Source organism: Triticum dicoccoides, chromosome 4A (assembly GCF_002162155.2).
Source record: "Triticum dicoccoides isolate Atlit2015 ecotype Zavitan chromosome 4A, WEW_v2.0, whole genome shotgun sequence".
Taxonomy (NCBI): Eukaryota; Viridiplantae; Streptophyta; class Magnoliopsida; order Poales; family Poaceae; genus Triticum; species Triticum dicoccoides.
The window spans coordinates 722081737-722096432 of record NC_041386.1 but is presented as its reverse complement, the minus strand read 5'-3'; the positions used below and the strand labels follow the sequence as shown (position 1 = coordinate 722096432).

At 42.2% G+C, this 14696-nt stretch overlaps 1 protein-coding gene across 1 annotated transcript; it reads left to right on the top strand.

The window, feature by feature from the left end:
• Window positions 1-459: 459 nt before the first annotated feature.
• LOC119289894 lies at window positions 460-14116 on the top strand. The gene is made up of 3 exons (XM_037569072.1): window positions 460-729; window positions 810-2471; window positions 13832-14116. The coding sequence occupies exon 2, from the start codon at window positions 1046-1048 to the stop codon at window positions 2090-2092; it is 1047 nt and encodes a 348-aa protein (XP_037424969.1). The 5' UTR covers window positions 460-729; window positions 810-1045; the 3' UTR covers window positions 2093-2471; window positions 13832-14116.
• The last annotated feature ends 580 nt before the right edge of the window (window positions 14117-14696 follow it).

Below are 14696 nucleotides of genomic sequence, written 5' to 3'. Positions count from 1 at the left end.
AGGTGATTAGCTGCTAATGATGGGGGTGAAAATAAAACTAGGCCTGGATCTGTTTACACTAGAGGGAGAGAGAGTGAAATCACACCAAGCCAAGTTCTGCTTGGTAAAGAAATTGTCGATAAAATGAGTAAGAAACAATATGCCCAAATTCCAGATTTCTGGTCTAATGTGGCAATTTATATTGATGAAATGGAAATCGAGGTTGGTTTGGGCAATTTAGGAAATAAAAATTCTGATATAAGGGGAAATATCGATGAGGAGGAAAAGTGGGGGCAGAAATGGAAAGGAAGAGAAACGCCTTTGGCGAATGCGCTTTCTAAAAGCTTTATCAGTATAAATGACGAGCCTATCCTCCTGCTGGGAGGAGAGTGTGATCCCCTCGAGGATTTAGGGTTTCCCCTCCCCCCGCCGCCACCAGAAACAGAAGAAGAGAATAGGATGAACAGGGGTTTCGGATGAAATCAGGGTGGAGGAAGATTCAACCGTGGGGGAGGGGGGGAGAGAGTTTCCAGTATAGAAAGAAAGAGGGAGAAGTAGACAAATCCAAAGGGGATTTTCAACAACATAGCAGAAATCTGGAGGGGTTTGGGCCCAGATTCACACCTGGTACCTCCAACTACCAGGGGGATGGAGGAGAGAGGCCGAAATTAGAGACAAAAGTCGTTGCTGAAGACAGAGAGAGAGAAGCGAGCAAACATGAGGTTGATCGAATTGGATCTGAGGGCAAAGGTAAACATCTTGTTCATTCTTTCAACCCCTCCCTGGAGCTGCTCTAACAACAGCAATGGTTTGGTGCACTTCTTGTTCAGATGACACAACAGGGGCGGGTGCTGTAACAGGACTTGGGAATCAGACAGAAGGGAAGAAGGACTCTGAGGGTGATATTGAGTAAGGAAATCCCATACACAACAGAGACAATAATAAGAAAGGAGATATTGATGCTAGAGCAGGATATAGACAGAATCAGAGCAATTGGGGGGGTGCTACCAAGTTTGCACAGAGAGAGGGATCTGATCAAAATAAGAATGGAGCCAACCTTAGGGTGATGTGCAACAAATGCAAGGATTTCAGACATCTGACTAGGGAATGCAAAATCCCAGACTGCATTATCTGTGGAAACAATTCTCACATTACAGAGGATTGTAACTGGCTAAAGCAGATAAAACCACTTCCCAAGTTTGTTGGATATGCTGTTAGAGGTTTGGGAGTGCTGCTGATACAGAATTCTAAGGAAGTTGTGAACAGTGAACAAATCAATCCAATGGAAATTATCACTATTGCTTTTAGAGAAATTAATGAAACTCAGTTCCTGGAAGGCTTAAATTACATGTTTAAGTGGGATTGGCAATGGAGATGCAAGAAACATGGAGACATGGATTATCTTATGAGATTTCCAAATAAGAGCAGACTGATTGAACTTCACAAATTTGGGAATTTCAACCTCCTAGGGACAAAAGCTGTCATCAATGTAGATAGTTGGACTTATGACACACAAGCCATAGGGAAGCTTCACACTATGTGGGTGAAATTGTGGAAAGTGCATGAATGTTTCAGACACTTCTTTGGTGCTTGTGAGGTGGCTGCTACAATTGGTGCAGTACTGGAGATTGACATGACAACAATTTTGCAGGAAAAAATAAGAGCCAAGGTAGGGGTGAGAGACTCTGAAAAAATACCCAAGCACACTCAAGTGACTGACAAGGACCTCATGATATACATAATGACTTTGGAGCTAGAAAGGGTGATAGAACAGGGTTGGTATGAAGACAAAAGAAAACATGAAGACATTGAGACAGACAAGGATACAGACTCAGATGAAACGAGAAAGAAAATCAAAATTGGTGGAGTAGATGCAGAGGGGAGCAAGGAAAACATTTCACTGGGTTGTGTAGGGCTTAAGCAGTTTGAGGAAATGAAGAAGAAGAATGATGAAATTCTAAATATTGAGAAGGAATATCTGGCTGAGGTTGGAATGAGGAAAAAAGTGGAAGCTGGTCTAGGTAAAGTACTACAAAAGCTACAGGAAATGGAAGAAAATAAATGTAGACAGGAAGCCTGGAGGGTAGTGGAGGAGAAAAGGCATAATTCCTAGGAGGAAGAGAAAAATAATATGGTGCACATGATCAAGAAACAACAAGAGCTGATAGACAGATGTATGGAGAAGATTTAGCTTTGGGATGAAAAAGAACTGACTGGGGAGGATCTTGGAGAGAAAAATTATTATGACAAAGGTATCTCACAGGATCCACTGATTGAAGACAACTACATTGAAACTGTGGACTACAATGCCAGCCAGGATTCTGTGGAGTCTCTGGGGTCCAAATTGGGCATTGCTGCTAAAGAAGACAGGGACACAGACAAGGATAAGGACAAAAATGGACCTACTAGAAGAAGTGACAGGAACTTGGACAAAAAAGATGATATGGTTGAAGATTTGGCCAAGGAAAGAGCTGCTGACAAGGATAATTATGGTAAGTCTTCAACCATTTCAGATGAAAGAATTTCTTTGTTTGAGATGGCTAAAAATGTGGGTGTTGAACTGGGATGTACCATTGACCTAGTTAATCAAAACCTAGACCTGATTGCCAATATGGAGCAGGCTAGAAGAGATTTATATCTCCAAAACATTAAAAATCAGGAAGAAGATACAAAAATAAAAAGCTCTCCAAGTCCTATTGACATTGGAGAAGCTGTGGTGGAAGAATTTTGTTCTAGGGATGACCATTCTGATGCAGAATTGGAATTGGATTACTATGATAATCTGAAAACTATTTTCTAGTAATAGGAAAAAAAAGATTGGCACCTCAGACAATAGTGCTGGGAAGCATGTCATATCAATTGGGGGGAGGAAAAAAATAAAAAAGAAACAATGAAAGGGATGTTTTGGAATATTAGAGGGGCCAGGCAGGATATAAAAAGAAATTTTATTAGGGAAAGTATTATGGAAAATCATTTGGATTTTGTGGGTTTACAAGAAACTATCAAAGGGGGATACTCAAAGAATGAACTCCATAACCTTTCTGGAGGAAAAAAATTCCTCTGGGAATGGATTACTCCTAGGGGCAAATCTGGTGGTATACTAGTTGGGGTCAACAGTGACAACTTTGATTCGCTGCAAGTAGAAAAAGGTACTTACTTTGTAAGGGTGCTCTTATTTGACAAAAAGCTAAATTTAGCTGGAATTTGGTGAATGTTTATGGTGATGCTCAAAAGAGGGGAAAGCTGCCTTTCTTGCTGAATTATCGAGACTATATCAAGATAATCCTCTTCCTTGTGTCATCGGAGGAGACTTCAATATCATTAGAAATAGTTCGGAGAAAAATAAACCGGGTGGGATTGACCATTTTAGCTTTGTTTTTAATGCTATAATAGAACGTGCTGGGTTGAGAGACATTCCTATAAGTGGGAGAAAATAAACTTGGGCAAATAATCTGCCAGAACCCACTTATGAGAAACTAGATAGAATACTAATATACCCAGATTAGGAAGATAGTTATCCTATGACCATGGTTACTGCTTTAGAGAGAGAAATCTCTAATCACACCCCTTTGCTGTTGGACTGAGGGGAACAAAAAACTGCCCCACCCATTTTCAGATTTGAAAATGCCTGGATGCATATGGAGGGATTTAAAGAATTTGTTGAAAAGAATTGGGAGGTTAACTGCAATGGGTCCAGTATGGACACCTGGCAAAAAAAGCTTGGGAATATTAGACACAAAATAAAAGGGTGGATCTTAAATGCAAATGCAATGTATAGAAAAAGGAAAAAAGAACTGTTAAGTATGTTAGATGTGATGGACATGTTGGGGAACGTAGTAATTTCAAAAAAATTCCTACGCACACGCAAGATCATGGTGATGCACAACAACGAGAGGGGAGAGTGTGTCCACGTACCCTCGTAGACCGAAAGCGGAAGCGTTAGAACAACGCGGTTGATGTAGTCATACGTCTTCACGATCCGACCAATCCAAGTACCGAACGTATGGCACCTCCGAGTTCAGCACACATTCAGCTCAATGACGATCCCCGGACTCCGATCCAGCAGGGTGTCGGGGATGAGTTCCGTCAGCACGACGGTGTGCTGACGATGATGATGTTCTACCGACGCAGGGCTTCGCCTAAGCACCGCTACGATATGACCGAGGTGGAATATGGTAGAGGGGGGCACCGCACACGGCTAAGGAACGATCACGAAGATCAACTTGTGTGTCATGGGGTGCCCTTCTGCCCCCGTATATAAAGGAGGGAGGGGGGAGGTGCAGCCGGCCCCTAGGGGTGCGCCTGGAGGAGTCCTACTCCCACCGGGAGTAGGACTCCCCCCTCTTGCCTTGTTGGAGAAGGAAGGGGGAAGGGGGAAAGAGGAAAGGGGGGCGCCCCCCCCTTCCTTGTCCTATTCGGACTAGGGGGGAGTGGGCGCGCGGCCTGCCCTGGCCGACCCTCCTCTTCTCCCTTAGGGCCCATGTAGGCCCAATAACCCCCGGGGGGTTCCGGTAACCCCCCGGTACTCCGGTAAAATCCCGATTTCACCCGGAACGAATCCGATATCCAAATATAGGCTTCCAATATATCAATCTTTTTGTCTCGACCATTTCGAGACTCCTCATCATGTCCATGATCACATCCGAGACTCCAAACAACCTTCGGTACATCAAAATTTATAAACTCATAATAAAATTGTCATCGTAACGTTAAGCGTGCGGACCCTACGGGTTCGAGAACTATGTAGAGATGACCTAGAACTGTTTCTGGTCAATAACCAATAGCGGAACCTGGATGCTCATATTGGCTCCTACATATTCTATGAAGATCTTTATCGGTCAAACCGCATAACAACATACGTTGTTCCCTTTGTCATCGGTATGTTACTTGCCCGAGATTCGATCGTCGGTATCCAATACCTAGTTCAATCTCGTTACCGGCAAGTCTCTTTACTCGTTACATAATATATCAGTCCGTAACTAACTCATTAGCTACATTGCTTGCAAGGCTTACAGTGATGTGCATTACCGAGAGGGCCCAGAGATACCTCTCCGACAATCGGAGTGACAAAACCTAATCTCGAAATACGCCAACTCAACATGTACCTTTGGAGACACCTGTAGAGCTCCTTTATAATCACCCAGTTATGTTGTGACGTTTGGTAGCACATAAAGTGTTCCTCTGGTAAACGGGAGTTGCATAATCTAATAGTTGTAGGAACTTTGTATAAGTCATGAAGAAAGCAATAGCAACATACTAAACGGTCAAGTGCTAAGCTAACGGAATGGGTCAAGTCAATCACGTCATTCTTCTAATGATGTGATCTCGTTAATCAAATGACAACACATGTCTATGGTTAGGAAACACAACCATCTTTGATTAATGAGCTAGTCAAGTAGAGGCATACTAGTGACGTTAAGTTTGTCTATGTATTCACACATGTATTATGTTTCCGGTTAATACAATTCTAGCATGAATAATAAACATTTATCATGATATGAGGAAATAAATAATAACTTTATTATTGCCTCTAGGGCATATTTCCTTCAGTCTCCCACTTGCACTAGAGTCCATAATCTAGATTACACAGTAATGATTCTAACACCCATGGAGTCTTGGTGTTGATCATGTTTTGCTCGTGGAAGAGGCTTAGTCAACGGGTCTGCAACATTCAGGTCCGTATGTATCTTGCAAATCTCTATGTCTCCCACGTGGACTTGGTCCCGGATGGAATTGAAGCGTCTCTTGATGTGCTTGGTCCTCTTGTGAAATCTGGATTCCTTTGCCAAGGCAATTGCACCAGTATTGTCACATAAGATCTTCATTGGTCCCGATGCACTAGGTATGACACCTAGATCGGAAATGAACTCCTTCATCCAGACTCCTTCATTTGCTGCTTCCGAAGCAGCTATGTACTTCGCTTCGCATGTAGATCCTGCCACGACGCTTTGTTTAGAACTGCACCAACTTACAGCTTCGTTGTTTAATAAAAACACGTATCCGGTTTGCGATTTAGAATCGTCCAGATCAGTGTCAAAGCTTGCATCGACGTAACCATTTACGACTAGCTCTTTGTCACCTCCATAAACGAGAAACATATCCTTAGTCCTTTTTAGGTATTTTAGGATATTCTTGACCGCTGTCTAGTGATCCACTCCTGGATTACTTTGGTACCTACCTACCAAGCTTATTGCTAAGCATACGTCAGGTCTGGTACATAGCATTGCATACATGATAGAGCCTATGGCTGATGCATAGGGAACATCTTTCATTTTCTCTCTATCTTCTGCTGTGGTCGGGCATTGAGTCTGACTCAACTTCACACCTTGTAATACAGGCAAGAACCCTTTCTTTGCCTGATCCATTTTGAACTTTTTCAGAACTTTATCAAGGTATGTGCTTTGTGAAAGTCCAATTAAGCGTCTTGATCTATCTCTATAGATCTTGATGCCCAATATGTAAGCAGCTTCACCGAGGTCTTCCATTGAAAAACTTTTATTCAAGTATCCCTTTATGCTATCCAGAAATTCTATATCATTTCCAATTAACAATATGTCATCTACATATAATATTAGAAATGCTACAGAGCTCCCACTCACTTTCTTGTAAATGCAGGCTTCTCCAAAAGTCTGTATAAAACCATATGCTTTGATCACACTATCAAAGCGTTTATTCCAACTCCGAGATGCTTGCACTAGTCCATAAATGGAACGCTAGAGCTTGCACACTTTGTTAGTACCTTTTGGATCGTCAAAACCTTCCGGTTGCATCATATACAACTCTTCTTCCAGAAATCCATTCAGGAATGCAGTTTTGACATCCATTTGCCAAATTTCATAATCATAAAATACGGCAATTGCTAACATGATTCGGACAGACTTAAGCATCGCTACGGGTGAGAAAGTCCATCAGTATGGAGTTTCTTCATGCGCTTTACACCGATATGACCTATACGGCAGTGCCACAAATAAGTTGCACTATCATTATCAACTCTGTATCTTTTGGCTTCAACATTATGAATATGTGTATCACTACTATCGAGATTCAATAAAAATAGACCACTCTTCAAGGGTGCATGACCATAAAAGATATTACTCATATAAATAGAACAAACATTATTCTCTGATTTAAATGAATAACCGTCTCGCATCAAACAAGATCCAGATATAATGCTCATGCTCAACGCTGGCACCAAATAACAATTATTTAGGTCTAAAACTAATCCCGATGGTAGATGTAGAGGTAGCGTGCCGAACGCAATCACATCAACTTTGGAACCATTTCCCACGTGCATCGTCACCTCGTCCTTAGCCAATCTTCGCTTAATCCGTAGTCCCTGTTTCGAGTTGCAAATATTAGCAACTGAACCAGTATCAAATACCCAGGTGCTACTGCGAGCATTAGTAAGGTACACATCAATAACATGTATATCACATATACCTTTGTTCACTTTGCCATCCTTCTTATCCGCCAAATACTTGGGGCAGTTCCGCTTCCAGTGTCCAGTCTGCTTGCAGTAGAAGCACTCAGTCTCAGGCTTACGTCCAGACTTCGGTTTCTTCTCTTGAGTAGCAACTTGTTTGCTGTTCTTCTTGAAGTTCCCCTTCTTCTTCCCTTTGCCTTTTTTCTTGAAACTGGTGGTCTTATTGACCATCAACACTTGATGCTCCTTCTTGATTTCTACCTCCGCAGCCTTTAGCATTGCGAAGAGCTCGGGAATAGTCTTGTCCATCCCTTGCATATTATAGTTCATCACGAAGCTCTTGTAGCTTGGTGGCAGTGATTGAAGAATTCTGTCAACGACACTATCATCAGGAAGATTAACTCCCAGTTGAATCAAGTGATTATTATACCCAGACATTTTGAGTATGTGTTCATTGACAGAACTATTCTCCTCCATCTTACAACTATAGAACTTATTGGAGACTTCATATCTCTCAATCCGGGCATTTGCTTGAAATATTAACTTCAATCCTGGAACATCTCATATGCCCCATGATGTTCAAAACGTTGTTGAAGACCCGGTTCCAAGCCGTAAAGCATGGCACACTGAACTATCGAGTAGTCATCAGATTTGCTCTGCCAGACGTTCTTAACATCGTCGGTTGCATCTGCAGCAGGCCTGGCACCCAGCGGTGCTTCCAGGACGTAATTCTTCTGTGTAGCAATGAGGATAATCCTCAGGTTGCGGACCCAGTCCATGTAATTGCTACCATCATCTTTCAACTTAGCTTTCTCAAGGAACGCATTAAAATTCAATGGAACAACAGCACGAGCCATCTATCTACAACAAACATAGACAAGAAAAATACTATCAGGTACTAAGTTCATGATAAATTTAAGTTCAATTAATCATATTACTTAAGAACTCCCACTTAGACAGACATCTCTGTAGTCATCTAAGTGATCACGTGATTCAAATCAACTAAACCATGTCCTATCATCATGTGAGATGGAGTAGTTTCAATGGTGAATATCACTATGTTGATCATATCTACTATATGATTCACGTTCGACCTTTCGGTCTCCGTGTTCTGAGGCCATATCTGTATATGCTAGGCTCGTCAAGTTTAACCTGAGTATTCCGCGTGTGCAACTGTTTTGCACCCGTTGTATTTGAACGTAGAACCTATCACACCTGATCATCACGTGGTGTCTCAGCACGAAGAACTTTCGCAATGGTGCATACTCAGGGAGAACACTTCTTGATAATTTAGTGAGAGATCATCTTAAAATGCTACCGTCAATCAAAGCAAGATAAGATGCATAAAGGATAAGCATCACATGCAATCAATATAAGTGATATGATATGGCCATCATCATCTTGTGCTTGTGATCTCCATCTCCGAAGCACCGTCGTGATCACCATCGTCACCGGCGTGATACCTTGATCTCCATCGTAGCATCGTTGTAGTTTAGGCCATTTATTGCTTCTACGACTATCGCTACCGCTTAGTGATAAAGTAAAGCAATTACAGGGCGTTTGCATTTCATACAATAAAGAGACAACCATATGGCTCCTTCCAGTTGCCGATAACTTCGGTTACAAAACATGATCATCTCATACAATAAAATATAGCATCACGTCTTGACCATATCACATCACAACATAAAAACAACTTAGACGTCCTCTACTTTGTTGTTGCAAATTTTACGTGGCTGCTATGGGCTGAGCAAGAACCATTCTTACCTACGCATCAAAACCACAACGATAGTTCGTCAAGTTAGTGTTGTTTTAACCTTCGCAAGGACCGGGCATAGCCACACTCGGTTCAACTAAAGTGAGAGAGACAGATACCCGCCAGTCACCTTTAAGCACGAGTGCTCGTAACGGTGAAACCAATCTCGCGTAAGCGTACGCGTAATGTCGGTCCGGGCCGCTTCATCTCACAATACCGCTGAACCAAAGTATGACATGCTGGTAAGCAGTATGACTTGTATCGCCCACAACTCACTTGTGTTCTACTCGTGCATATGACATCTACGCATAAAACCTGGCTCGGATGCCACTGTTGGGGAACGTAGTAATTTCAAAAAAATTCCTATGCACACGCAAAATCATGGTGATGCATAGCAACGAGAGGGGAGAGTGTGTCCACATACCCTCGTAGACCGAAAGCGGAAGCGTTAGAACAACGCGGTTGATGTAGTCGTACGTCTTCACGATCCGACCGATCCAAGTACCGAACGTACGGCACCTCCGAGTTCAGCACACGTTCAGCTCAATGACGATCCCCGGACTCCGATCCAGTAGGGTGTCGGGGATGAGTTCCATCAGCACGACGGCGTGGTGACGATGATGATGTTCTACCGACGCAGGGCTTCACCTAAGCACCGGTACGATATGACCGAGGTGGAATATGGTGGAGGGTGGCACCGCACACGCTAAGGAACGATCACGAAGATCAACTTGTGTGTCATGGGGTGCCCCTCTGCCCCCGTATATAAAGGAGGGAGGGGGAGGTGCGGCCAGCCCCTAGGGGTGCGCCTGGAGGAGTCCTACTCCCACCGGGAGTAGGACTCCCCCCTCTTGCCTTGTTGGAGAAGGAAGGGGGAAGGGGGAAAGAGGAAAGCCCCCCCCCCTTCCGTGTCCTATTCAGACTAGGGGAGGAGGGGGCGCGCGGCCTGCCCTGGCCGGCCATCCTCTTCTCCCTTAGGGCCCATGTAGGCCCAATAACCCCTGGGGGGGTTCCGGTAACCCCCCGGTACTCCGGTAAAATCCCGATTTCACCCGGAACGATTTCGATATCCAAATATAGGCTTCCAATATATCAATCTTTATGTCTTGACCATTTCGAGACTCCTCGTCATGTCCGTGATCACATCCGGGACTCCGAACAACCTTCGGCACATCAAAACTTATAAACTCATAATAAAACTGTCATCGTAATGTTAAGCGTGCGGACCCTACGGGTTCGAGAACTATGAAGACATGACCTAGAACTGTTTCTGGTCAATAACCAATAGCGGAACCTGGATGCTCATATTGGCTCCTACATATTCTATGAAGATCTTTATCAGTCAAACCGCATAACAACATACGTTGTTCCCTTTGTCATTGGTATGTTACTTGCCCGAGATTCGATCGTCGGTATCCAATACCTAGTTTAATCTCGTTACCGGCAAGTCTCTTTACTCGTTACGTAATACATCATTCCGTAAGTAACTCATTAGCTACATTGCTTGCAAGGCTTATAGTGATGTGCATTACCGAGAGGGCCCAGAGATACCTCTCTGACAATCGGAGTGACAAAACCTAATCTCGAAATACGCCAACTCAACATGTACCTTTGGAGACACCTGTAGAGCTCCTTTATAATCACCCAGTTACGTTGTGACGTTTGGTAGCACACAAAGTGTTCCTCTGGTAAACGGGAGTTGCATAATCTCATAGTTGTAGGAACTTTGTATAAGTCAGGAAGAAAGCAATAGCAACATACTAGACGATCAAGTGCTAAGCTAACGGAATGGGTCAAGTCAATCACATCATTCTTCTAATGATGTGATCCCGTTAATCAAATGACAACACATGTCTATGGTTAGGAAACACAACCATCTTTGATTAATGAGCTAGTCAAGTAGAGGCATACTAGTGACGTTAAGTTTGTCTATGTATTCACACATGTATTATGTTTCCGGTTAATACAATTCTAGCATGAATAATAAACATTTATCATGATATGAGGAAATAAATAATAACTTTATTATTGCCTCTAGGGCATATTTCCTTTAGGACAAAAATGTTGAATCTAGAGGTATTAATGCTCAGGAAAGAGACATTCAAAAAGAGCTATGGAGAGAATTAAAAGAGATACTTAAGCTGGAAGAAATTAAGTGGTTGCAAAGATATAAGGACAAGGAAATTAAAGAGGGAGACTCTAACACTAGATATTATCATGCCAAAGTGAACGAGAGGAGAAGAAAAAATAGAATTATGAGATTAGAACAGGATGGGGAAGTGATTGAAGGGGAAAATGAACTTATAGATTACATCACTGCGTTCTACAAAAATCTATTTGGACAAGCTGAGACTTCCAGTATAAATATTAACATTTAAGGGGCTGAGGGGATTTCTCCTCAGACACAAGAAGAACTGATTAAAAACTTCTCTATGGACGAGATTAAAGAGTTGTCTTTTCCATGAAAAGGAATAAAAGTCCAGGGCCTGATGGGTTTGCTATTGAATTTTATCAGAACTTCTGGGATATGGTTAAAATGATCTAAATAGAATTCTAGATGATTTTCGCAGGAGTGTGGTTGATTTAGCTAGGCTTAACTATGGAATTATTACTCTGGTTCCTATAGTTAAGGATGCTAAACAGATTCAAAAATCCAGACCTATATGTCTGTTAAATGTTAGTTTCAAAATCATTACGAAGTCTTAATGAACAGACTTAGTAAGGTAGTCAATCCTATAATCTCACCCATTCAAACTGCCTTTGTTAAAGGTAGATATATTATGGAGGGAGTGGTTATTTTGCATGAGGCCTTAAATTCAATTCATACAAAAAACATAATGCTATGTTGTTTAAAGTTGATTTTGAAAAAAACATATGACAAAATTAAGTGGCCTTTTGTCCACAAAATGCTCAAGTTGAAAAACTTCCCTGATAAGTGGTGTGACTGGGTGATGCACACCATGAGGGGGGTCAGGTGGGGGTGAAAGTTAGTGATAATGTGGGGCATTTTTTTCAAAACTTTTAAAGGACTTGGGTAGGGGGATTCTCTCCCCCCTTTGCTATTTGACCTAGTTGTGGATGCCCTAGCTATAATAATGGGTAAGGCTATAACTGAAGGTTACATTAAAGGGGTACTTACTGACATTCATGAGAATGGGGTAAATATGTTGCAATATGTTGATGATACTATATTCCTGATACAGGTTGATGAGGAATCAGCCAGGAACTTAAAATTCATATTGACTGCTTTGAACAAATGTCAGGGTTGAGAATTAATTTTCATAAAAGTGACACTTAGATTTTTTGGGAAGCTAAAAATAGGAGAAATTTATATCAAGAGATCTTCATATGTGCCCTGGGAGAAATGCCTTTGAAATATTTATGTTTACCAGTACCAGTACATAATAAAAGAATTAGGAATAGTATGTGGAGAAATGTGACTGAAAAAATTGAAAAAAGATGTGCCTGCTGGCAGGGCAGATTGCTCAATATTGCTGGAAGAGTCACACTGGTGCAATCCTGTTTAACAAATATTCCCATTTATATGATGTCTTTTTACCTACTCCCTGTTGGAGTTAGGAAAAAGTGGACTTTTACAGAGCTAGATTAGTGTGGCAATCAGAAGATGATAAGAAGAAATATCATCTAGTTAACTGGAAAACATTTTTGTTTTCCAAAACAACAAGGTGGGCTGGGAATAACAAATCTTGAGACCTTTAATATTGCTTTGCTTGCTAAATGGATTTGGAAACTTGAGGCCGAAGAAGGAATCTGGCAAGATATTATTAAATCTAAATATCTCAGAGACAAATGCCTTTCTGGAGTCAAATACAAAAAAGGAGATTCACAATTCTGGTCTAGCCTACTGAAAATTAGGGGGTTGGTCTTCCCTCACATCAAGAAAAAACTTGGTGATGGTAGAAATACACGGTTCTGGGAAGACTGGTGGGTGGATGATAAACCTTTGAAGGAGGCTTATCCCTCACTATATTCCATTAGTAATTACAGGGAAATTACTGTCAGAGGAGTGATAGATAAACGTTGGGGGGGCTATGTCTTTCAGAAGAACAATTTGTGGAGAATATGAAAATCTCTGGGATAGCTTAAAGAGGAGATGTGAGGAAATAATAATGCATGGAGGGAGGGACAAACCCATGTGGATGCTGACTGCTAATAGGGAATTTTATGTAAAATCTTTATATCAACATTTAGTTAAATCTGATGTTGGATTTCCACATAAATTTATGTGGAAAGTTAAAGTGCCTGCAAAAATCAAGTTTTTTCTTTGGCTCTTGAACAAGAAGAGTATTCTAACCAGAGATAACCTGCTAAAAAAGGGGGTGTAAAGGAGACAAACATTGTGTGTTCTGTGGAAAAGAAGAGAATATTGATCACTTGTTCTTTTCTTGCCCTGTTGCTAGACTTATTTGGAGTCTGGTAGGGTGTGCTTTTGACCTTAAAAAATTCCAAAAGACATGGATAATTGTTTTGGAAACTTGTTAAACAATTTCAGCAAAAATGACAAGAAAATGGTCTTGATTGGTACATCTGCCCTCCTTTGGGAAATTTGGAATAGTAGGAATGATATTGTGTTTGGCAGAAAAAATATAAACGACCCGATTGGGATCGTTAAGAGAATGTGCAACTGGATCGCTGACTGGGCTATTTTGCAGAAAAAGGACCCAGGAGAAAGAACGCTGATGCTGGGGGCAAGGCTCATCGAACAGGTGGCAAGTGGAATTTACAAAGCTTCGCAGGGCTGGCGCTTCGGAGTTCCAAGGCTGCAAATGTGAATCTTCGGGGAGAAGAATCTTCAGATCTTGTCATTTGTTGCATGTGTCTTCAGCTCGCCTCCTTTTGGATGGATTGTAATAAACTTTAGCGATGTCTGATGAGGTTATGTACCTAGGGTAGGGTCATGGACCTATCTAGGATACCATGCCCTAGGACATCATCATACGAAGCAACCTTCCAGTCGACCAAGGGAAGTTCCACTCGACCAAGGGAGACTCCACTCGACTGGCTAGAAGACACTCGACCATGAAGATGCACTCGACCATCAGAAGTTCAGGATCTACTCTGCATCCAAACGGTCTGTAATTGAATAGTCTTAATGGTCATGATGACACTTTATGTATGGCGTTACCAGTAACGCCAGCCTTAATGTACTTTAACCCTCCTCTACGTGGGCTGGCTGGGGTCTTGGCGTCCTCTATATAAGCCACCCCCTCCACTGGTAGAAGGGTTCGCACCCCTGTAACTCATATACACAGAGATCAGTCGACCGCCTCCGGGCTCCAAGACGTAGGGCTGTTACTTCCTCAGAGAAGGGCCTGAACTCGTTAAACACTCGTGTGTACAACTACTCCATAGCTAGGACCTTGCCTTCCCATACTTACCCCCATTCTACTGTCAGACTTAGAACCATGACAGTTGGCGCCCACCGTGGGGCCGGTGTCTTAGCGACTTTTTTGGAGAAGTTGCAATTTGTCCGATCGCCTTCATCATGGTTTCCGGTGGAGCTCAGGTCGAGAGCCG